Source organism: Lonchura striata, chromosome 5, assembly GCF_046129695.1.
Source record: "Lonchura striata isolate bLonStr1 chromosome 5, bLonStr1.mat, whole genome shotgun sequence".
Taxonomy (NCBI): Eukaryota; Metazoa; Chordata; class Aves; order Passeriformes; family Estrildidae; genus Lonchura; species Lonchura striata.
This window is the reverse complement of record NC_134607.1, coordinates 16,872,900-16,898,528: the sequence shown is the minus strand read 5'-3', so window position 1 is coordinate 16,898,528 and position 25,629 is coordinate 16,872,900. Positions and strand designations below refer to the sequence as shown.

Below are 25,629 nucleotides of genomic sequence, written 5' to 3'. Positions count from 1 at the left end.
TACTCAGCACTCATGTGCACACACATGCAGGAACACAGATACACACAGACACACAGACACACAGACACACACTGATACTGAAATGATGATACAATTTACTGTTCAAAAAAAAAAACAAAAAAAAACAACAAAGAGCCACAGTGCCAAATTCAGCACCAGGTATGTTTTAATGCACGTTCCTCCCTTGCCTCAGTGGGATTCTGGAGCATAGGTTTAGAAGACCTACGTTCAAGTGATAGAACCAGGAAAAAACATGTCATTTTTAAATTAAATAGGGCTTTTGTCTTGCCTTGGATTCCACTGAGGACAAATACATGTTCCTTTAAAAAAAAAAAACAAGAAGCAGAACCAAATTCATGTGCAAATAATGAAAGAATCATTGCAGACTGTTTGGGACAGTCCAGGAAGCAGGGAATACGTTCACAGGCATTGTTTGCTGCTGATCTTCACAATGCCCTTTGTCTTCTGCAAATGTTATTGCAATTAAACACTGGCTCAGCCCAATGAAGTGAATCAGAGAGTGCTTATTTATGAGAACATTTGGAATGAATAATATGTGGCATAATTTCTGAAGGCTGGCATTATGAAACCTCTTCCTTTTACAGCGGGCCTTAATCTCTGTCATATTCTCTTACTGGCCAGCCAAACATGAGCTTGTTTCCCCAGCTAGGCAATCAGCACTCTCCAGCACTTGCACATCAGCATGCGAGCATAAGCACACTATATTTATGTATTGTTTATAGGAAACCCAAAGGATGAGTCAAGGGTTTTCCTCAAACAAGGGTCTGCCTGGGTGTGCAACAAACTCCCTTCTTTTCCTGTCACAGAGCGTGCCTCCAAGCCAGCACAAAAAAAAATCGAATTCTCAGGACTGAAGACGTTTTTCACCATTTAGCATGGGACTAGAAAGCAGACTCCACAAGAGGGAGCCAGAAAACGAACAATCTTTCACGAAGCAGGCTATGAAACTTTACAGAATAAAGTGGTGGTTGTGCTACTGTGTCCTTCACCGACCAGAGCAGGCAGCTGAGCCGCTGCTCCCCTTCCATTATGAGGGCTGTTTGTTGTATGGGAGCATCAAGTCGTTCTTCAGGGCTTTGTAGAGGTTGACAAAGGATTCAGCCCAAGTGTCTTTCTGGTGCCCCTGGGACTGAGCAGCTCTGTAGGCTGTGTAGACCATGGTCAGCACTGTCCTTTCAAAGTCTTCCTTCTTGAGGACCCTCGGGTAGGAAGACAGCCTGCTGCTCAACCTGCGGATCTCTGTGATGCTCTTGGGGATAATCTCATTGCAGATGGTGTCAAACTCAGCAGCTTTCCTCAGGGAAGCCAGCTCCTCATCTTTGATGGAGATCCTCTGACCTTTGTCAATGTCAAGCTCAGCTAAAAGAAACTGGTACAAAATCAGAACACAGCTATTTATTTTCTCCAAGAGACTCTAGACAGTACATGTGAATTAACGACATATCCTTGGCTCTTTAATTTTTGCCACATGTAGACAGTTGCACTGTCTGGAGGTGGGGAAAATCAGAAAGTTTCTATGTGTTCCCATTTTTCTGGTGAACTATCACACAGCCACGGGTTTACTGCTGGGATGAATAAAAGTGACACAAAGCCAGATAATGGATAAACCCAGTATGGGCAGTACCCCCTGTCTTAGTTAAGGTTTAAGGTACCATATACTGAACCTCATAAAGCAGGACCACATCTTCCAGCGAGTTTTGTAACACTGGGTTGAGGAAGGTAGCTGAGGACCTCTTGAATCGCTGAGCAGCTGGGAAAAGCACAGCTGGAAAACAGCAATGGGAAAAGAGAGGTTCCATAAGGTGCCAAACACGGACAGGAAGCAGCACTTTTCAATAGTAGAGTCAAGTAAAGGACTGGCTCTTGCAAAGTCTTACTGTCCAGTATGGCCTTTCACTGTAAATGAAATGTGTGTCAGGGATTGCTTTCACCCTGATCTACCAGGGATAGAGGTTAGCTGGGTCCATATGGTGCCTCACATGGGGTGCATTGTTATCCAAGCCCGGGACTCTGAGCTGCACCCTCAGAGGTGCAAGGAATAATAATTGCAGCATTAACATTGTCTAAATACAGGTCCTTTTCCTGTATCTGAAAGGGGAAATCAGTACTGATACTCAACAAAACCTATTTTTTTTTTGGTCCATTCTTCTACTGTCATGCTTCTGAGAGTCTACATTTCTCCTGGTTTCAATTGTCTAAAAGTTGATCTCTCCTTATTTATTAGAGACAGATCCACCAGAGAGTAATCAGCTCATCTGTCCTGGGCATTTACACTTGGAAGGAGTGACTCACCCAGATGTCTGTGTCTCTTCACTGAGCCTGTTACCAGCTTAGACAAGGCAGCTACATCCAGGGAGGTGAATCCCAGCTTAGTGTGACTTTAATGCTTTTCAGTGTAATAACTGGAAAAACCAGAGCCTGCTACCATTAGGTATCTGTTCACCACTGTGAAGTGTACTACAGATGCTGTCTCAGGAAAATGAGACGGGAAACATATGTACAGTCCCTGAACTCAGCACCCCAGTAAAGTAGAGCATTTGTGGAATCAGTGACCTGGACAGTCCAGGGTATAGAAAACATATGATGCTGCTTCAGAGAAGACCTAAATGCTTTGAGTTATTAACCAGGTTACAAACCATCCATGTACTGTTAAAAAGTCTAAATTACTTTCAGAGCAGAAGGAAAAAAAATCTGTTTAGTGTTTTATTTGTAAATTATTATTTGTATATTATTTTGATTTTGATGTTTGGGTAAGCATAATTTGAATTTGTTGGATTTTCCCTAATATTCAGGAATAGAAAGGGTTTTTATTTTAAATTCGTGTTTATGTGACTGTTGTTATGTTTCCCATAAACTTCACTTCTCAACTTTAATTCTGTTTGCCAATAGATAAATATGGAAACCAGTATAAGAAAAAAAAATGAAACAAATCCCCCAGATTTTGATAGGCATTATGATTCCCTATCAAAAATTCCCTGTCATGATTTCCTGTCAAAATTAAGTTTTTTAGAGTTATGAGTAACATTTAATAGAACATGCAGCTTACTTTGAATTACTGGAAGGTTTCATCCCACCCTTCCTCTACCAGATTTTTTTTCCCATGAAACATTTTTACTAAATCAAATTTGTCTAGTTTTGCCAAAGTTCTTGTGATGGATTTCACACACTGCCTGTAAAAAAACTGAACATCATTTAAAACTCTCTCTTCTGGGCATTAAAAAAAAAAGGCTCGAGCAACTGTAATTATTTTATGGAAAAGTTATCCCAACCCTCTGACTACATGTTTCATCAGATAATTTGCCTCTTTGGGGTTACCCAAGCAGATCATAAATATGTAGTTTCTTCCAGACTCTGTACCCTAAATTCAGTCTGCTTCCTGCACCATTGGCAACTGCTGACTTTGTTATAGTTTGGCTTATTAATGCTATTTAAATTCTAGTAAAGAAAGAAGAGAGAAACCAGTGCCTCAGGACCTTTATATGGAAAATGAATCACAATAATGTTAGGTATGAAGCAACTCAAACTTGATGAAACAAAGGCTATTTTGGCCTTAAATTAGCTAGGAAATAAGTGAAATATCTTATTGAAATGCAATAAACATACTGTAGTTAGAGTAGTTGGGATAGGTTTCAGGCATAGCTGTTCTATCCCTGATGTTTTCCTCTCTTGCTCAGAGCTTTGCTGAGGCACACTGGAGCTACTTCATTTTTTGCTCTTGACAATCCAAGGGGTAACTGAGTGCGTGTGAAGCACTTGAAACTTCAAGCACTAATTGCTGAGTAATTAAAACTTTTATTACCAGGCAATTAAAACTCTAATTACTTAGCAGCTGGCAGAAATCCAAGCCATAATGATGACTATTCATTTTTATCTCTTTTAACTTTTCAATGCTCTTTTGGTGAAAACAACCACAGAGCATGGAACACCTCTACATATGCAGATGGTTTATCTCAAATATTCCCTGAGCCATGGGAAAAGTGTCTGTGGCACCTTGCTTCGGTGCTGTCATGTTTCTTGTCATCACACTGATTGCTTTTAAGCTTCAATCCGAGCAGAGCCACCAGCTCCAGCCCATCACCACTCGCCCAGAAAAGCCTCAGCAAAAGGCTCACACATAAAATGAATGCCATGCTGTTGATTCAGTGCTGGCCCACTTGCTGAGCCACAGGTAAAACGTCAGAAAGAAGAAGGTTTTGTTAGGGGATTCAAAGGGACAGGGGCTTGGGCTGCTCTGTCGTGAGAAGGGATTTTTATGAGTATCAGAAGCATGCCAGCCTCTGTAGCACTGACTCCCTCATCTCATTATCTCGTTCCCAAAACATATTAAAGTTTGTTATAGTTCTTAGAGGATCCACTTAGAAAGTCTTTCAGAGCTCGTTTGTATTTGTCATGGTTATCAGATTTTCCTGATCTGCATTTTATTCAGTCCTTCCCTTTCTCTTTCTTCCTGCTCAGTAGTCAAATCCTTCCACCATCACTCCTTCCACAGTCCTCCATGAATTCATGAGTCCCTCCAAGTCTGTATAAACACTTAGAGCAAGATCTCTGATTTTCATTGTACTGACTTAACACATGTGTCAGTTAAGTACAAAAGCTGGGATACAGAAAGATTTTCAGTTTCTGCATTTAATGATTGCAAATTCCACTTGAAGATTTTTTGCCAACTTTCACTTCTTCCTGCATTTACTTCCATCTCTGATATGAGTTGTCTGGGGACATCAAAGAACAGTAGGAGAGTTTAGAACTCTACTAATTTATTTCCCAGTGGACTTCTCTATAAAGATCTCAAGCAACTGGAGATGCAGAGTGATGTGCATGATTTTATGTTGGTGTTGTAGCCAATTCATTTCAATGGCAGTAGCCATGAACATCTAAGAAGCAGAGACCCCCAATTAGTATTGACAGAGAAAGCTCAGCCTAGTGATCTCTGAAGTTAGTGGAGAGTCTCCAATTGATTTATTGTTTTTATTTCTATTACAAACATGTTAAGACATCTCCAGTGTAGATATGGGTGCTTCTGTCCTAAGGGCTGGCCAATCACATAACAAAAAACTTATGGCTTGTGGAGACAAGTTAGGGAAAATAAGCTTTGCATTATCCTTACTGAAAATATTTTCCATTATATATCAATATATAACTGCCATCCTCTTCCAAATCCCTCCTCCAGAGGGGCCTTGGGAGTTCTGCCTTGCTGCCTGCTCAGGGCTCAGGGCTGGAGGTGGATAGAGAGAGCTGTGCATCTGAGCACAGCCAGCCCCTCAAAGCCTCCCTCCTCCTCCCATCCTGTGCACTTGGAGTGAACCACTGCCTCTGCCTGGAGACTGCAGCCAGCCCACACATCTCCTGCTAAGGGTGCTTAAAAGTGCCCTCCAAAACTGGCACAGAAATCTCCATTTTCCTTTTGCTGCAAGAGCCCATGAGCCTCCTACAGCTCTGTTGACTCAATTCCACTCTCCTTCAGGTCTACCCAGGCTCTTAAAGAAAAAGCCATGTTTGCCAACTCATTAACCTGCTTCTGATCACTTAGATTCCTCTCTATGGCTTAAGCTTAATATCACATTTGAGGCTGACAATAGCCTAATTTTAAAGCTGTTTTCATCTCTCTTAATAGATTCTGCCAGAATCTTCTGCACTTCATTAGCCATGTGGTAAATATTTGTGATCCTCTCCCAGGTTTTCCCTGCAGTTTGATTGGTGAGGGCACAGATGTTTAGTTTTGCTTTCCAGTTCATGCATCTGTTCATTATTTCCCAGTTGCTTCCTGTGATGTGTTTACTCAATAAGCACAGAGCATAGCTGCTGGAGTTCTCAGTTATTTGTGCATCATAAAGCCCTTTTCTTCCCCTATGAAAAGGTATGAAGCATGATTTGGGACCAGTGCAGGCCATTCCTCCAAAGCAAGTACAGCTCCCTGGGGCTCTAGGGCATGAACAGTTTAATTGGGGTTATGATTCAGAAGGAATGATTTTGATTGTCATCAGGGGCATGGAAAAGAGTTGTCTCATAGCTTCAGAAGGACACTTTCCATGAAGGACAGAAGGAGCAGAGGAACAAGAAGGATTTGATTCTTCAAGGTGGATTCAAATTTTTGCCAAAAAAACAAACTCAGCACTGTCCATAAAGTGATTGTATCGGCAGATATATTAGCCATTATAATTAATGCAAAGAATGAGGAGTGGTCTAGGCTGACTGAATTAATTTTGTTGCAGAGACAGCTGGGCAGTTCCTAGAAGCTGTTGTTTTGGATTTTAGGGCAAATGCCTGAAATGCTCACAAGAGGATTCTTTACTGTGTGGGCAACTGCACACTGGAGCAGATTGTCCAGAGGGGTTGTGGAATCTCCTGCACTGGAGACATTGAAGAATTGTCTGAACACAACCCCTGGGATTGACCTTGCTTGAGCAGAGAGGTGGGACCAGGTGATCCAGGGTGGTCCCTCCCAGCCTGGCCTATTCTTTCTGGATGATTCTATAACTGTGTGTGGGAAGCATAGGTTTGAGCTCTCCTTGACCAGGCTGTGCAGAAGAGAAGAGTACATGAGCGTCAAAGTTTGCATACACTTGAAAAAAGCTTTTGTTTCATATTTCTCTTTGATAACCTTACTTCTGAGGGCTTGCACAAAGACCTAAAGTATCTTTTATACATAAAGAATTTTATTTCTGTCTAATGACACTTTGGTGGGTCCATGCTGAGTTGCTTCATTGCTGGAGTAACAATTCACTATTTCCTATTTGCTTTCTCAGGCTAACAGGAAAATACCCCTGAAAATATGTTTAAAAATGGTACCCTTTACCATTCTGCAGTGTTGCCAAAAGCTTCACTTACACCAGGGTGGACAAAAGTTAACTGTGACAGGTGTGTCAGGCAGTGAAAGTGGTAATGTAAATCACAAAAAGGGCAGGATTATTAAAGGATTAATGTGGTTTTATGAATTTTAATCCTTGTCTTGTGCTTGGCTCATCTCCAGAAGGAGGCATCTTCACAATCTGCAAGATGTTTGCACTGTCCTGGGCCTGCAGGTGTTGCCAGGGCATAACATGAGCTTTGGCTGCACTCCCTGACTTCTTGCTTTTCTGTAACAAAACTACTATATTAGAAATCATTGAACACTTTGTCCCAGTGCAGGAGAAATTGACAGATTGGGAATTTGGAGGAAGAATAAGAGGAATAAAATAAGGGAAATGCATACAAAATCCTAGAAAGACAAGAAAAAACAAAGCTGCAGTGCAACAGTTTAGCATCTGAAACTTATGTCTGGATTTGCAGTTATTGACATAAGTAGCTTCTATGACAACAAGTGCAATGCAAAGACTTTTACAATGGCCCTTAGGGGAACACAGCAGTGAGATGGAGAAAACATTTTAATTACAAAACAACATGAATTAGCTCATGTTTAAAAGCAGCTACCAAAAGACTGTGCCTCTGTTTGCCCTCAGTTCATATCCTTGCTATCCTAGCTCCTAAGGCTAAATTTAATTCATAACTGTTGACTAAAAGTGAGTATAGACATTAGCATCATATTCAGTTATTAAGAAAAAAAAATTGTTAAAGGAGAAGAAAAGCTTTGTCTTGAAAAGTTTTGTTAATGAGGATGTAGGAAGTAGATCTCCCTAAAAAAGTTGGCAACAGGCAATACTGTTCTTAGGGGAAAAAAAAAACAAACAACTTTAAAACATTTAAAATTAATAGCAGATTGTATTTAATTCCATAGTGCAACACATTATCAGGTTTTTTCAAAGTTAGATTTTACTAATACATTCTGGAAGGGTGTCTCAGTTGCATAAAACAGAACCCATTCCTACTTCTGCCCTTCATAAATGACCTGAGATGTGTGAGATTAGATTAATGTGTAACAGAATTCCCATAAAAAAAAAGCTAGAGTGGTAATAGCCTATCTAGCTACTTGGCACAAGTAAGAAATGCAAAGGTGTATTAGAAAGACCAAAAAACATTATGCTTGCAAAAATGGATATTGCTAGAGAAGAAAATAGTTTGGCTGAGCCTGTGTTTGTGAGAGGTGGAGGATATTTACATTTATGACTTAAGTGAAATGGTTTCAAAGATATCACGAGCACCAAGCAACTAAAATGGTCTGAGAATTTATTCCCTCATATGGAATTTCCATTATGCAGCATTTTCACCTGTTCCCAGGCTGAAGCAATGTATACTGTGTTATTTATTCTTCCTTTGGTGTGATAAGGAGGGGTCCCCAGCTGGAATTATTTATGCCCATAAGAAGGCATTCCAGTCAGCCAGGAGAGGCCTTTATTATGCTGGAATAAAGTTGCTGCAGAAGATGTGAAGAGAAAAAATGCACCCAGAGAAACTGAAGGAAAGAAGAAGTGAAATATATTGTTTTCTGATCCTTCAGTTTGCTGCTATATTAGCACAAACTGGGGACAGACTATGGCAAAAACTGTATAAGTGAAGGGCAGCAATAAAGGAAAGAAATATCAACCCTGCTCCACAGGTTTAACTCACAGGCAATAAATAATTGTGGCAACACAGTTAATTTCAGGCAGAGTTGGGAAATGGACCAGTACTTTATATTCCTGTCCTCATTGCACAGTCACCTCTCCATCCCTGTCTGTGCTGCTCACAATGGTTCTGATCCAAGGGAAAAGATACCAAGCAGTCTTAATTACACACATTTGAAATAGTTTCCTACAAATGAACGGGTGAAGGGGTACAATGATGATCCAATCTACTTCCATTTCTCCCAGGAGGGAGCAGAGGAGGGAAGGAAGGGAAGGAGGGAAGGAAGGGAGGGAGGGAAGGAGGGAGGGATACAGCAGGCTGTTTGTGTTTGGTGCTGAGCAGTGGGGAAGCACCCAAGGAGCAAAATGAAGCAGCTGCCTCTGCTGTGGAGCAATGGAGAGAGAACAAAGGGAATCAGAGCTCTGCTTTGCAGGAAAAGGCAGAACCACAGCAGCTCCAAGGGCTGCCTGCATGGTGCTGTTGCTGCTCTGTAAGGAAAGACTTTCAACACCAAATCCCTCTCACCAGTCTTCTGACCTTTTTAAATCGACATCACAGAGCCCATAGACACAAGCTTTGCACCACCTCCCAGGTATGTATTTCCTCAGAGCTGAGTCACTGGGCTCTCAGGAAAGGTATTCACTCGGTAGTTAGGAATGGCTGGGTTTCCTTTGTGTCTTGGCAGGCAGAGGTGACAGCTTGGCAAGGTTTTGCTGAGCCTGACCTAATGGAGCTGTGGCTGCAAGGGGCAGCTCCTGCCTGGTGCTCTCTCCTCCTGCCCTTGGTGCTGGCACTGCCTTGTGTGGCCACACAGGCAGCTAAGCCAGGGATCTGCCTGGTCGTGAATGAAGGCGGAAAGCAAACAAAACAAAGCAAAACAAAACCAGTGGTAGTTTTCAACTGTCTCACTTCACAACACATCTGCTACACCAGCAGCATTAGTGCATGTAAGAAACTCCCAGTGCAGTTGTGCTCTCACTGTTCTTGGTGTAGCTGGTGATGATTCAAGTCCTCAGTTGACCTAAGGATGGAAAAGCAGAAGCCCTTTTCATGCCTTCATAATCTTGATCTAACCACCAGATGGATAAGATCCCTTTTTTTGTTGTTGATGGCCACCTCAACAAGGGTAATCATTGCTCCTGCTAGAGGTGAGGGCTGGCTGCAGGACCATCAGCTGCCAAACACTTCTTCCCCTTCTATGCTTCCACCCCACTAAGCCTTAAACAGAAGAAATTCAACTGGCAGAAAGAATATTTTTTTTTTTTTTCCACAGATTGGATGAAAAGAGTCATAGGTCCAGTTTGAACCACAGATCAGAAATGCCAGGGACTGGCTGGAATTATTCACTTAAACCATCTTTGAATGGTTTCAACTGGCAAATAAATTCAACTGTCTGACAGTGGGTCTAGGAGCAGTCTCTGATCTGATTGCCAACTATTATTATTTTATTCACGTATGAACTGCTCACATACATGAAAAAACAAGGTAGTCCTCATCCTCACTGATTCAAGTATGAATATCACAGCTCAGAACTGACCAGGAATACAGATTAGATTGACCATTTCTTCTCACTTCAATTAGAAACAACCAGAAATGTCTTCTCTTTTTCTTCAGATCCCCATCCAAATTGAAATAAATTGTTAGGCAGTGAATATATAAATACCAGTTTTCTGCTTCCTCTGCTCTGGGATTTCACTTGCTCTTCAAAAGCAGGGAAATCCCAGCTGCCTTTCCAGCTGTTCACTGAGCTCCAAATGTCAGTGCACCTGCTGGGGTTTTCTTAATGACATGAATATGTGCTGGATGAGGAAGACTATAAATCAGCCTTGCCCAGAAAACAAAAAGAATAGGGATACTGTGTTCTTTTTGTAAAGAAATATGTTATTTTTAGGGGCAATGCATTTCCAAATCATTGTATGATTTCTAGTAGTGTCAAGAAAGATAAGAAGATTGAGAAAGGGTCTCAAGACTTGAAGATGGATTTAGGTTTGCCTCTGAACTGGACTGGTACAGCTGCTTTGTTACATAAGCAGAGCATGAAGGATGGAAAGCTGGGCTGTATCCCTGGTGAGAGTCAGGGCAAACACATGTTTCTCCTGGAGAGGTGAGGATCAGCACGAGAAGACATCTATTCTGTCAAGAACACACCTGTGTGCATGTCTGCTATGCTAATGTCTGCATCTCTGTGGAAATAATATTAAAATATTAGTGAAGCTCAAATATAATCCTCCACTAAATCTGATCAGTGGATTTCAATGTGTGCAGATGTGGTGTTCGGCCAAGACAGTCTTTGTGATATTGCCATAAACACAGGATAGAAATATAAAGGATAAATGTAAAATGGGTTGGGTTTATTGCTGCATCCCCCATTTCACAGACATGCATATGGGATTTCCATTTTAGAAAGGTGATATTTTTCCAATTTTCAATGTTATTCCTAACTCTCCTAAAACCTGTGTATTTTGAGATCTTTCAGGTTTCAAAATCTGCTGAAGTAAAGCTGAGACTGATGTACAACTGGATTCACCACTAAAAACAGAAAGTCTTGCTAAAACTTGGAATGTTGCAAATTGTTAAAGGCTGCTGGACACTGTGGGTGAGATCCTCAGATGACCTGAGCTGGCACCACCAGCCCTGTAGAGAGCCCTGTGCTGTGAAAGACACACTTGGGATCACAGAGGAGACAAGAACGGTACAGTCAGGGTTACAGAAATCTTACAGCCAACAGAATAACCCAAATATCCTGTTTCCTGAGGAGACAGACCTGAAAGGCACAAAATGCTGACAGCTGTGCCTGAAGCTGATGGAAATTCAAACCCTTTCTCAACCTCTGTCAGTGCTGCATTTCCTGACTCTACAGGTGCCATCTCCCAGTGGCTCCCTGCCAGTTTGTCACATGTATTTGATTCAGTGCCCTTCTTCCTTAATGTACACCCTCCTCTGGAGCCATCTGAGCTGAACTTGTAACATAGATTTTGGCTTATGGGAAAATAATGTAAGTAAATATTTAAGGAAAAAATGACCTCATCTTCTACATTTAGGATGAATAAATTTAGAGAAAGGTAGGAAGGCCTAATTTCCAAGAAACCCTTTAGGATGCTACTGACAAACTAGCTGGGAGTCAGTTCCTTTTTTAACTCCTCTGTGTGTGAAGGCATCCTTAGTGTGGAGAAGCACTTTAATTAAGATGCTGTGATACTCATCATAAATCTCATCCTGTTGTTTCCTACATTTAGCCTTTCTTCTTGCTAGCTCAGGGACTCTGAAGCTTGCATAATGAGATGAGCTTGCTTAGCAAGGTTTTGCTGTTGTGTGGGTTACATCCTGCTGGAGAAAAATCTTCTCCTCAGTCTGGTGCCTGTTGCTTTGACCTACAGAAACACTCCTTGCCAAAGCTGGACTCCAGCATGTGATATATCTGCATGACAGATCTTCCTCAGCTTTTCAGTGATGGTGACCTCTCAGGTAAGCTTATAGACACCACCTGGTTGTGAATATGTGACTGATACCCATCTTAAATCTTCTTCATAGGATTTCCTTTTGTCAAGTTAGGGTAATCATTGTCTGAGATGCTGAAACACAGTAGTGGTAGATTGTAGATTTGTAGGGGTAGATTGACATTTAGTATGGCCACAAAATAAGGCAGGGACTACTTATCTCCTTATTTGTAATTCCAAATGCTAGCCCCAGTAATCTTTAAGTTCTGCTTTGACCTCTGAGTGCCAAGGATTAAGGATGGATGAAGGAGAATGAAAACTAGCTTGTCATGGCTGAGGTCCTTGGATTAGTAGCTGTTAACCATTGAGCTGGGTTACAGAGGCTGCCAGGAGCACACTGATTTGTTGTGAACGGAATGCTCAGAAGGTGATTTATAACTTTGTCTAAATAATACATCTGTTAATTTGTCAGCAAAAGCACCCATAGGGAAATGCACTGGGCTTTGGAACAGCTCAGTAAACCACAGCTTGCTCCCAGCTGGAACTGCAATGGGAAGGACTGGCACTCTTTTCCACCTCAGCAAGCAGACATCCAGGAGGTGATGAACTCCAGCCTCAGGTCCAGCAGAGGATAATCATATCATCATATCATATCAATCATATAATATCATAATCATATCATATCATCATATCATCGTTGGTAGCATTAATTCAGCCAGGAGGGAAAAGCTCCTGGGGGGACATCACAGATGGGTGTGAAAAGCCAGCTGGGCATGACACACATTTCCATCTTTGATCATGAATATAGAAAGGGAATATTTAAGACATGTGACAGGTTGGTTACACTGCTGAATTTGTGCAAGTAGAAACAGAGCTCTTTGCCTTGATGGTGATATTTTACTTCAGAGTCCCTCTATGCTCCTTTGTTCAGCTCTGGCATTCACTTTGTGGAGCACACTGGCTGTGAGCAGAGGCACAGGGAGTGGGGCTGACAGAACTGGTGTGTGATGGATTGATGGGCTGTGGCACATGCAGTTAGTCATTTGGGGTTTGAAGGGTATCCAGAAATTCCCAGCAAATGTCCAGCAGCCTGCTCCCAAAATACAGCTTCTGGCTAGAAAAGGAGTATCTTTCTAGGGAAATACAATTTGTTATGGTATTCGTAACACGTAGGTATTTACCAGGCAGAATTTTCAAAACCAGACTTCATCAGCTGAAGCCCACAGCACTTCCCTGCTGTGAACATGGAAAATGCAGCATCATGGCAACACTACTCCCCAGTCTGTGTGACTGCCCCATCTCTCTCAGTCCCACTGCTAAACATCTCCATTCTGCTCTCGGCCTTCCTGCAGGATTCCCTCCATCCCTAATATGCAGCAGTGCCCAGTCCTCAGCCAAGTGGCTGCTGTCTTCCCTGAGAACAGCAGGATGGTTTTAGGGAGAGATCAGATGCTGTGATGCACATTCATTTCACCTTGGCTTTTCCAAGATGTTCTGGGTGTCAATAGGGCCACATCATCATCCTCCTTCTGCTGGAGAGCCCAACAGGGCAGACACACAGTGTCCCCTGCCACTTGGGCCTGCTGGAGCTGGTAGAGCTCATCTTTGCTGGTTGCATCTGATTCCTGCTATGGCATAGCCCAGTGGGGAAAAATCTTTGGACACTTTTCTGTCCTCATTCCTTTGTGAGGACCCAACTGAGCTTTATGTTTGCTAAGTACAAGTCAAGGTAGGACAGTCCCTCTGAGTGCTGTTCATTAAAAACCTGGCAGTAGAAAGCAGCAGAGCAAGTAGTGTATACATTTTTATCATTTGACTATTACCTTCCAAAACTTCCTGCCAAATTGGAAGGGTAATCTAGGAAAACAGAAGTTGCTGCAACTATGAAAAATAGATAGTTTCGTTCAACACATGCTGTACTATATTAGGAGGTCCACAACTGGAAATGGAGTTTGTTCAGTGCCAAGCTATGAATAATTACATAAATAAAAAATGAAGCATGTTTTAAATGTATTTTATTTTAAGAGAGGGCTTAAAACAGGAACAGTTATCTGAGATATAAAATCTGTGCTTAATAAATAAATTCAATAAACACTTTGTGTTTCTTCAGAGCCAAGCAAAAACAAAAAAAGCAATGTAATGTCTGTGAGCATTATGAAAACCAGGGAGGAAACTGAAGGCTTTCAAAATTTGATCCATTCCTCCAGGGAATGATAGGGAGCTACAGGGACTTGTACAATTATGGTGCTGTTTTTATGACTGATGTTAATGGGAAATGCTGTTGCTCCATAGTCCTGTAAAACTGCAAGATTCCTGCAGCTTCTGTGGAATAAAACAGGCTGCTTCTTGGGCAGAGGCAAGAGTCTTTTTGCATACCTACATAGTGTAGAAGATCAAAGGGAGGGGTTAAAAAAAGTGAGGAAATCCTGACACACTAATGATTCAGTCTCAGTAACTTCAATTTTTATATGTGACTGTGACAATTGACCTTGCCCAGACTGGAACCTCAATATCCTGGTAGGATGAGAGGCTGTTGGGGACTAGAAGTAAAATTGAGTCCTGCTTACACAAGAAAAAGGCAGAGCCAGCTCCAAAGAAAAGCAACCATTCCAAGAGCCTGAGAGGCAGATGAGTAAGATGGAGACCAGCTGTGACAGATGGGCATCTGCTGAAGTGTGAGTTCAAACGAGGATGCATACCATGCTGACAAGGGAAACAATGCTACTCTAATCTTGATATGGTGCACTTTAATATTTCTCATCCATATTTATACATTTTCTCTCTCTTTCCACCTTTCCTTTATCTTCATTTATCTTCTCCTTTACACCATTTCATTTTTACCTCCACCTTTTTCTTTCTCAGCATATCTGTCCTTTGTCTGTCTCCCTCTTCATGGCTGAAATGATCCCTGCCAGATTGGAAAGTCTCTACTCTTCCCAAGACAGAGAAGAGATCAGAAGCATCAAGGTCATTTTGTGGTGTACCACCACCTGCCAAATGGATGGAGATGACTAAATCCTGATGTTCTGGCTTGCAGCAGATATTCACATCCAGTCCAGTGCAGTTTACTCTCTTTACAATTAGGCAGGAGCTATCTGAAGTGTTCTGCTTCCCCTGTACCCTGCCTGGGGACAAGGGGGCCAGGCAGGCATCACAGAAGACCCTGTGAGTTTTGGTCACCAATGTGAAACTGGAGCACAGCCTTGTCCTTCCACTGTCCCATTTTGTCCCAAATAACCTCTGAGTACTCAACAACTTATTTTTCCCTTTCTCAGCATCTTTTTTCAGCTACCCACCTGGCTCCTCCTGAGCAGAGGGAGGCTCAGTGGTTTGGAGCCTGGCTCCTGGCTGGTGACCTCCTTCCCTGTGGCCAGGGAGGAATTTCCAGAGGAGGAGTGGTATGCAGGCTGCTCTCAGGAGAACTGGGGGCTGCCAAACCTAACCAGCAAACTGGGCCAGGAAAGGCCTCATCTATGCTCTCACCAGAGGAAAGGAATGTTTGTGGAAACTGGGAGTAGTGGAGCTTTTTAAACTTTGCTTCTCTGCTCCTCACAGCCTCAGCTCCAGCCCAGCGCTGAGCCTGTGCTGTGACAAGCACTGTGACAGGGAGAGGAGTGCAGACAGGTTATTGCTGCAGCCTGGAGCACCTCAAGGAGGGGAAAGGTAAGCATGGGAACACCACAGCCTGTGGTGAAGATTTGGGCTGGTTTCATGTCTCTACCCTTGCAGCTGATCCTGCACTGTCCAAAAGCCACAAGCATAAGAAGCCTGCATCTTCCCTCTCTGTGTAAACACACAGCAAGAATGCTACTGTTTGTGTGTCCCATTTATTAGAATCAGGCAGTCCTTACAGCAAATAAACTCCAGCCAGCTGAGATGTCCTAGTAAGGATTGTCTTAGGGCTTTTCCTCAGGGAACAGACAACTCTTGTAATGCTCATAAGGCTGGCTTCTGCTCTCCAGTGGATTGGTACTTCTCAAAATTTACTGGAAGCAACCAGCAAGCAGTGACACTCATTGCCATAGCTGCATGGAAGGTTTTTTTTTTTAACATTTTTTGGGGGGTTTTTTCCTTATTTTTGTTGTCAAAACCCAGGATTTGTTCCTTGGTTTCTTCAGAAGAAACATTTCTTAAGAGCTGGAATTCTTATTTGTAACTTGATGAATTTATATGACCTCAGCTCTGTCATTGCATAGGGAAAAATACTTAGTCAGTAAAGACTTAATTACCTTTTTTCACAATTTTTACTTAATCACCTTTCCCTAGACAGGAGGTTCACAAAATCTGAGAGAATACTTCCATGCAGCTAAGCCTACAAAAGGCTCAAGGAAATTTGAGGTGATGACAAGAAAATTATTTCATTATCACTCATTATCTTTTATTTGTTATTTTAAACACACCCATCCTAAGGACTAAGTTTTGCCTGTGACTTCTGGACCTGTGTCCACAGCTCAATCAATGCAGGCTGAGGAGTGTGTGTGAGATTTTTAATGCAAAGGGCTGAGGCAGGTTAAAAAGAAAAAGGAATGATAAAAAGCCCTCTGAAATGCTCTGAAATGACAGAAAAGCTTTCTTTTTTTTTTTTCCCCACACTCACTGATGCTTCCAAGCAAAAGGAAAAGGGAGTCAGGAGCTCACAGTCACCAGTCAGCATGAGTGTGCTCATCTTCTCTCAAGTGCAAGTTTTTCTGGAGCCAAAGCTTGGATGATTGGTTACAAGGGCTGGGGATCCCAGGCTGCTCAGTGCTTCCCATGGAAAAATGGTCAAAGCCAGACATGGTTGTATACAACACTGACTGCTCAGTTCTACTGCAAACAACAACTGCTGGCAATTAAAGCAAGACCTTTGCCCTACTGTTTTGTAAACAATCTGGATGACAAGTCAGCATTGAGACAATGCACAGATCTGCCCTTCATTTCTGTCAGACCAGATGCTGATCTGTCTTTCCTTTTTCACTGCAAAACTCAAATCAGGACTCGGGATAAGACTTAAATGACTGAAGTTTAACGTAAACAAGACTCAGTTGTCATTTATGGAGGGAGAGAAGAGCTCTGAGTGTGCAGAAGAATGTGTCATTTCTCAGTACTCAAATTTTAGCTTAGATTTCTAAGCAATTCAAAAATTAAGACAGTGCTTGGACCCTCTCAAGGAACTGCAAATTTGGTTGGGTTGACACACAGTTCAAGGGAGTGAAGGTTCACTGAAGTAGTTATTGCTGAAGGACCCGTGCCTAAAACATCTTTAGAGCAGACTAGTCCTAGTATATGTGGAAAAGAAATCTGGTTTCCTCCTCAGAAAATGCCAGCACACCCTATTTGTGGCAACTGAACTCCTTATCACAACAGGGAATTAATCTCTTCCCTCTGAAGTCTCCAAAACTAAGCACTAGAGCTTCCAGATTGGAAAAAAAGAAAACCTGCTTTCCCAATAGGCACAGTAGAGTTCTGATATTCACTTTAAATATTCATGGTGATTAAAATTGAACTTTAATAGCTGCATGAATTTCTTTTAGGGTTGTGATGTTGTTTAAAATAAGTGTGTTAGCAAAAGTGAAGGACATCTTTAAATTGAATAGTGATTATTACATGAAATTGAACTCCTTTTTCTAGATTTTTTTCCCATTTCTTAGGCAATGTGACATCATTCTTCTAAAGGGTGGGGCTGTGTTTTTTTTTTTTTTTTTTTTTTTTAATTAATATATACAGATCTAGTTCTGATTTTCTCACATTTTTGTGTCACCCCTGGAACAACAAATTCTTACCTACATAATTACAGGCTCTTATGACAAATATTGGTGCTATTTCCAGTCTTATACCAGAAGAGAAAAGTAAGGTACATCCAGGTACAATGACTCATGCAATATCACCAAGAGTCTAATGAAAAAGTTGTGGAAAGAATCTGCCATGTTGAGTCCCAGGTCAATGCCCTGCCACTGAGCTCCCACTAACAGGGATTTTTGAAAGGAATAATTAAGCATTGTAGAGAAAAATTAAAGCAGCCTGAGCTGGATTGTGTAGCTCTTCATTAATTCCCTCAACCATTCCCTCTGCTACAAAATCAAAACCAAACCCAAATGGCAGACTGGAATGGTACCAGCTATGAAGAAGATCAGAGTAGGGAGGGAGGCATTTAAATGCTGTATTTTTTTAGCAGACTCTGGTTCCTTTAAATGTCTGTGAATATCAGAACCAAAGAAATAATTTGGGAAGTGTTTCCTTTCTCCACTTCCAGCAGCTCCTGAACCAGCGGCAAATACCAGAGGAGAGAATAAAACCAAAAAAGGGAATGGACATCATCACTAGCTTTGAAGCAAGCATCTCCTATGCAATCCAAGAATCCCCAAATGTTCCATATGCTGCTGTCACACTTAAAAAAATGCCAAATATGTCATGACTGTGTATTGTCACATTGGCAGCTGCAGCCTGATAACACACAAGGTCACTTTCTCTGTGTTACCTGTGCTCCTCTGCCAGGGTAGGGTAGCATCATTCCCAGGCACCTTGCACAATCTAGGCATTCTTTGTTTTACTATTCCCAGGTATCTTCCTGCTAGAGCAGATTATGCCCACCTGTGACTGCACAGGCTTTCACTTTAAAGTTTCATAAGCTATATTTTTTTTTTTTGTTAATGCAGGAGAAAAAATAGAAAGAATAAGGGAAAAAATGCAAGAAAGTAATTCTGGTTCTTGGGATATTTAGATATTTTTGTTATAATAGAATACATATATAATTTTACCTTTTTGCACTTATTCGTGTGTATTTTTTAATTGATCTCTATATTTTAGCTGACCTGTTTAACAGAAAAAAAATTCCAGAGTTGGGAGGGAAAAAAATTATAATTGTATATATCTATCTACAGACATGTATAATGCAACAAAATTTGAGACCAAATCTACAACTCAAATTTTTATCTTAAATAGTTTTTCAGGTTGAAATCTTACCTCTGCTCCATCTGTGGGGCACAGTGGCATAAGCACTGTAATAGAACAGCAGCAGCATCAGAGTCTTCCAAAGCATCCTTCTCTTTAAAATACGTGTGTCTAGCTGTACAGTAGCTTTTTTTATTTTCCCAGCTCCTTTCTTTTCAGGAATAAATAATGGCCTTTCCTCTCCCCCTCCCCCTTTGCAGAAGAACCTGCCTGTTCTTCTGAGTAGAGCTGAAGTCAGCGCACAGCTCCTCTCCCAAACCAAGTCTCCTCGGGATCAGGAAACTTACTTTCACAGACAGACTTTGTTTTTATCCACATCTGGAATGACTCATAGTGCATGTGAGTTTGCTGGCAGCTGGGTGAATAAATATCATTACATTTTTGTAGTTGAGTTTCATTTGTTATATGGGCCAGTTGGAATTTATTTTTGTCCAATAAACAGCCACAAGGAACTTCATTAGAAGAGACTCTGGAATTGTAGCTGCTCCTCTGTAACACAGCGGGCTGCACACTAACTAACCCCTGTCCAAGGCCAGTCCCTCCTCTGGAATGATGGACAGCCACTCTCAGACACTTCAGTCACGGAGTGGGGCATGTGCTCTGCAAGAACATTTTGCTACTGTGATTTATATAATCACTCCTTTATTAAGAACATACCATTCTGCCTTTAGATTTCAGTTCTAGGCAAGACAAGTCCTGGCCTTTTCCTCCATTTGGCCAGAATGGATAACAGGAAGGTCCAAATCTTTAACTGGCTCTCCTCAATGGAACCATGAGGAACACTAAACAATCCTAAGGACAGTTTACACTAGCCAGGCTGAATGTGGAGGGGTGAAGCTGAGAAAAATAAAAGGCTACGGATAGACATCTCCTGGCTGATGCTGGTGCCAAGGAACAACACCCTGGGAGAGTATCCCAGACTGACTCAACATGGAGGAAGCTGCAGGTATCTACTGTCTCTGACACAGCTTCAGCAGCAGCATCATGGGGTGCTTTTTGGAAATCTAGCACCAAAATAACAGCAGACTGATGTGTGTTGGAACAGACTGTCGAAAAATAGGAATACAAGGAGTATTTACAAAACCAAGGGATAGAGGATACACCATTAGGTACCTAGAAGTGATGAGTCTAATTCTCTTTTTTTTTATGGGGGAGAGTAAGCCAGTAACAAACCTACAGACATCCATGAATTTATACTGGTGTAAAACTGGCACATAAGAAAGGAGACTGTAGCTCAGAAGGTATAAATAGAAGGATTAAGGGAAAGGATCAAGAGCTGGAATGACAGAGGACACTGTGGCTCAGGATTAATGTGCACTGGCAGGAAGGCATGGAGAAAACCTGTTCAACTCCTGTGTGCCTGATGCCAACATCTGGCCTTAGCCTCAGTCCCCTCATTCTTCTCTGTCCCAGCTGAAACACCAACTGTAAAGGAAGGAGGAGGGTCAAATAAGGTTGTCTTGCTCAAGGCAATTCCACTTCTTTTCCTACATGTACAGATTTTCCTACACTCAGACTGCCCCAGGTTACTCCCACATGAGCAGCACATGAATACAAGACAGTATTTCACATGCCAAGGAGATGACAAAAGGTGCAATTCAAGTGGAGGGTGGCTCACCAGCTCTCTCTATATACACTCCTGTTACCATAGCATAGTAGGGGTGGGTCTGAATGCAGGGTTAAATTTAGGCATGGACTCACTCCTGTGTCTGTCCAGAAATTACAGAGCTGGAGGAAACTGAGTTCTATCTTTCCTAGAGAGGGGGAGAGAGAAAGAGAGAGAATAATTTGTACTTTTTTCAGGTCACTTAGGATAAAATAAGCTGTTTTTAACAGAGGTAGATTCAGTCCTCAGCTTAGCCAATTCTGAAGTGATGTGCATCAAGAACAATGCTCTTAATGTCATCAGGGTCTGTGAGCAAGGTGTTTCAAAGTCAGGTAAACAAGGGAGAAGCATTACTTGAGATGCACATTGCAGGCTTGAGAAAAGGAAGAAAATTATGAGAGAACCTAAAATCCTGTGGGGTGACAAAGGAACATCTTTACAGCGTTATTTGGAGAGTGTGGATAGAAACTTCTGAGGTGCTGTATTGTGTAATTTCTTACATTTAAGGTAGTAACAGCTGATAAGAGAGGATTAAGGAGGTCAGACAGGCTGTATCCCTCCCCTAAACCAGATTCAGAGCCATGTTCTAGAGAGAGCCCTTTGGAATGGCTCTCTCTTCTGGCTGGCAGCAATGGGACACTTCCTGGTTTTTAATTGTCACTGCTTTATAGATGCAGCCTAGAACAGTTGAGGAGAAGAGTCCTAGGAATTTCCTTGCTTTATATTCCCCCTACTTCCAGCCTTTGGAGCAACAATCCTAGGAGTAACAGAGGAGTTGCATGTGAGACAGAAGAGATGTGTGGTAAGACAGGTGTACAGATCAAAGGGATATGAGAATATGAAATGATTACTGAGCTCTCCTTTTTCAGGCCGAAGTTACATAATATATTTTATTAATTGTTGTTTATTTCTCCTTAATCTTAGTCTGGCTACAGAATCCTCTCGGGCAGCCTCTTCCTCATCTGAGCTCAAACACAATCTCTACCCACATTCCACATACCAGTGCAGTCTTCAGGCACCACAGCTTTGAGAGTCTCCCAGCATGTACCACAAGTGTGTGGCAAACTTGCCTGTAAGACTGTGAATTATGCACTCGCATCTGTTTTGTTACAGGAAATTCAGCAGCTGTAAATATAGCAGGTCCACAGAAAATAAAGAATGCTCTCTTTAGCACCTCCTCAAGAAGTGTAGATGTCCCTTTCCCTCTGTCCTTAAAACTTTAAAATATTTTTCTCTCTTATATGGATATATACACACACACAGAGTCCAGTCCTCCCTGCTAAAAAGCCCTCCAGAGGAAGCCAGGAAATAAATCTTTCAAGCATGCTCAAGGCACTTCAACTGTATAACTCCTATTCATCTCATGACTATATTTTATTAGATAGTTTCTCAATTTCAGCTCAAGGCAGTTCCTGTCCTATGCCGGAGGTTTGAATCACTGCAACTATAATGAATGCTGAAGCAGGGTAGAAATCCTGGTTATTTATAAATATTAACCATGCCTACACTGCTTTGGAAGTATATAGCAGGGGAGCTTTAGAGTGAAGAATTCATCCTGAAGGTGCATCCAGAGGGAGAGGGTGCCATGCTGCTGGAGCCAGGAGGAGGCTGAGGGCTGCTGGCTGGTCAATGTTCAGCTCTTAAATCAGTGTAGTGCTGGACTTGAGTGTCACAGTTATGTTAAGCCGAATATTTATGTTTTGCCAAGTCTCACAAATTTAGGTGTTGGAGCTGCAAGTCCTCCGATGCTCCCAGTACCTGTGAGACCTCTCAGGCCCAGGAAAGGTGTGACTGCTGCCTCTGGCAGGCTTTTTGAGGTGAAAATGGACATTCATGTAACTCCAGTGACTAGATACTAACGACTTTTCCTTTTGAGTCCTCCATCCTGATGCTGTCAGTGACTGTCAGTCACTGCTATTCCCACACAGTCCTTTTGAAGAACCTGGAAATAGGGCAGGGTGGAAAGAAGTGCATGAAGACCCAACAGGGAAGATGTCAGCTGGCATTCTGCAGCACAGGAAGGGTGAGAGCAGGGCTTGTAGTGGTACTCCAAAGCTGTCTTTCCTCCCATCACAGATGCCATCATGGTGGGAGAACAACTTCAGCCAGCTGGATACACAGAAATCCTGAATTTCCCAGGAGATGCTCTGGAGTGACCACTGTATCAAGTTGGGGGGTCCCTTGTGTTCTTTTTAGTAGCTCATGATGTGAAATAACATAATTAAAAAGTGACTGGAAGGGGAAGCAAGGCAATGGGTGATCAGGAGCCTGTGGGTCTCCCAAGAAAAATAATCTCTGTTCCACTGGGGAATACCAGCTCATCATACCAGCTCTGGCTCTGATGAGCTTCTTCCAAATTCAAAGCAGGACTGCAGTCTGCCCTGACACCCCAGTCCCTGTGAGTGTCCCTTGCAAATCTTTTGTCAAACAGACAGATTTTTTTTTTTTTTTTTTTTTTTTTTTAGGATGTACCTTGTTTCAATAGGAAAACAGTGTGTATGGAAAATTCCTGTGAGCAAGAATCTGCTCTGCAGCCAGAGCCCTGCCCTGTGCCATGGGCACTGCAGGATTTGCCTGCCAGTCTGCCAGCAGTGTGGAACAATGTGTGTGACACACACTGCTGTCCTGCCCACGACAGGGACAGAGAAATGGAGACACAAAGTGACTCACCACTGCATGAACTGATGGTAGAGCTGGGGGCAGACACTGAGAGCAGATCCCTTCCTCTGCTCTGACAGTGCAGCAGCTCACACAGCATCACTGCCATCTACCAAAAAGAGAAAGTGGCTTCTGCAAGTGGAAAAGAAAGGGGGAAAAAATAGCTGTGCACCAGCTCCTGGGAGAAGAAAAGATCTTTGGAAACTAGACTGCTGCCATTTGAACCCTATAGCCCATAATGACTATAGCTGCCCCCTCAGCTGAGCTTGCTGCTTCCTGCAACAATCTGGATGTCAGAATCTCACCAAGCCTCAGAGCAGGATGAGCAGCCAGGATGAATATTATACCACCACACAGTGACATGAGGTGGAAGCTGGAAGGGACTTTAGGGCACCTTTCAGTTGTCCTTGTGCCCCAGAGCTCCCTTGTTGCCTTGGTCTAGCTGCTTGAGCTCCTATCCACGGGAGCACTTAGATGCTGAGCTGATACTTTACAGATTTACATTTAAATAACTGAAATTTAAATTCTGCACATGCAGCTTTGCAGATATCTCAATTCCTTGTGTGCCTGAGCTTCCCCTGTGAGGCTTCTTAAATGCCTGTATCACTGTATCTACCTTAAAAAACAGAGCTTCTTACTTCCTAGTTCATATTTCAAACAAAATGTTGAGACTTGTCTTACTACTCACAAAAACATATGACTGCAAAGGCCCCTCTCAAGTCCCATGTTGCACATTTCAGTTTTTTCCACATATTCAGGAAGCAGATGGGGAACATATTTTGCTCTGGGACTTGTGTTTGAGAAGTTGTCTGCTTTATAAGGTGTCCTGGCTCAGTCCATTCTCTGCCCAAGGAGATGTGGATATACACCACAAGAAACATCCCTAAAACCTGAATTGCAGGATCTTCTGGGATGGAGCTTTTCAACTCTGCTGCTGAATCTCTTACTAGCTGTGGGAGGTAATGAAATATTTATTGTAACAGAAAGAAGGAAAAGGAGGGTGGTGCTTTTTGCCATGATCACAGAACTCACACGTAAGATGCAGGTTTTACTGCCTAGCCATCTTTTTTATTTGGAAGCAGGATACATTCCATCAGTATTGAATTACTCTCACCAAGCTCATATAAAAGATGAAAGTTCAAGCTGCTTGAAGTAGAAGAGCTATTTGAATCCAGGTTCTTGCTTCTTATTCAAATATGTTAAATAACTAAGAAAAGCTCCCCTGCTTTAGATACAAAAAATATCATGTTTGCAATGAAAACTTGATCAGAGACAAATAACTCCCATTAGCTTTAAGCTCCACAAAGACATAAAATTTAATACACCCCTTTCTTCTTGGCATTTCCTCTTGACTAGCTTAGAGAGTCTCTCTGTTTCAGCCTGGATTATGTGAAACATTCTCAGAAATCAGGCTTTCTCCCCAGGCACTATACAGATAGCCCAGATACTGAAAATGGAGCTGTGAATACAGCTAAGAGAGATGCTCACAGTTTCAGCCCAGCAACAGTGAGCCAGAGTCTTCCCTAAACCAAAATTTCATTAAAAATGTTGTGCCAGTAAGGCAGCTTTGGTCAAATGAGTGTTAGACTACACAGAAATTAATGATGCCACCTCATGATGCAAGTGCAAGGGCTTGTTTTGTTCAGTCCCTCAAGCATCAGGCAGGGTGCTGCTGCTGACAGCAATCTGCAGTGGAAGAAGCATGGAGACAGGAGAAGGAGCCAGCAGTCAGCAGGATCTAGCACAGAAAGCCATTGATGGGAGGCTGATTTCCTTCTCACCCTGCACCTTATAAAGTGCAGGTTGTTAACTTCCCTTGAGGCTGCTTGGGCATTGCTGATATAAATCACTACAGCTACACCTCCCTGAGAGACTCTCTGAGGATTGATACCAGCCCATGAGCATGCAGACCTTGCTGGCTAATGCAGCATGACCCTTTTGGATTATTTAGCTTTCCAAAGATCCCATCAGTGCTGCTTTGTTGCAGCCTGTTGGCTGCCAGTGTAAGCTCCAGTGGCACGAAGCCAATGGAAACTCCAGGGCCGTGACTTACACTTAAGCAACAGAAAATGCTGGTAGCAGTGCTACTGTAAAACAGGGTCTGAAATGCAGCAGACAAGAAATATCTGCCACAAATCACTGCTAATATTATAAAGGAAGGTCAGCTATGCAGAGCATTTCCTGCTTTTCAGCCTGCAAAGCCAGTAATGACAGCAGTGAACATTCACAGGGGGAGTTTCATGATTAAATCCTCAGAACTGCAGGGGTAAAAAAGTCTCCTTAGTAAATGTTATGAAATGTTAAATGCAAAGCAAAATAAAAACAGAGCTTTACAATACAACCAGGAAAAACTGGTGCTATCTCAGGAGCAGAGTGAACCACCAAATGCTGAACATAAGCTCATTTCTACTCATTACCGAGAATAACCAGACCAGAGCATTTTAGAGATTTTACATTTTAGTTCAGAGTCCATGATTCATTAGCTTATTGAAACTGTGG

The 25,629-nt window shown here is 42.2% G+C and overlaps 1 protein-coding gene and 1 long non-coding RNA gene across 2 annotated transcripts in view; one reads left to right on the top strand and one right to left on the bottom strand.

Moving 5' to 3' along the window:
* The window catches only part of LOC110482594 (uncharacterized), an 85,276-nt gene that overhangs the window by 1,998 nt on the left and 57,649 nt on the right, over positions 1-25,629 (top strand). The gene's annotated exons all lie outside the window — the stretch shown is intronic.
* On the bottom strand, positions 313-18,954 carry FAM180A (family with sequence similarity 180 member A). The gene is made up of 3 exons (XM_021551944.2): positions 18,879-18,954; positions 1,686-1,786; positions 313-1,390 (listed from the first exon to the last, which is right to left on the bottom strand). Exons 1-3 carry the CDS (start codon positions 18,952-18,954, stop codon positions 1,049-1,051), a joined length of 519 nt encoding a protein of 172 aa, XP_021407619.2. The 3' UTR covers positions 313-1,048.

Excerpts from the sequence above, each read along its gene's own strand:
- FAM180A (XM_021551944.2), bottom strand. The coding sequence starts at position 18,954 with ATGCTTTGGAAGACTCTGATGCTGCTGCTGTTCTATTACAGTGCTTAT. Across the intron at positions 1,787-18,878 it reads GCCCCACAGATGGAGCAGAG|CTGTGCTTTTCCCAGCTGCT; the intron begins GTAAGATTTCAA and ends GCTGTTTTCCAG. Across the intron at positions 1,391-1,685 it reads ATGTGGTCCTGCTTTATGAG|TTTCTTTTAGCTGAGCTTGA; the intron begins GTTCAGTATATG and ends ATTTTGTACCAG.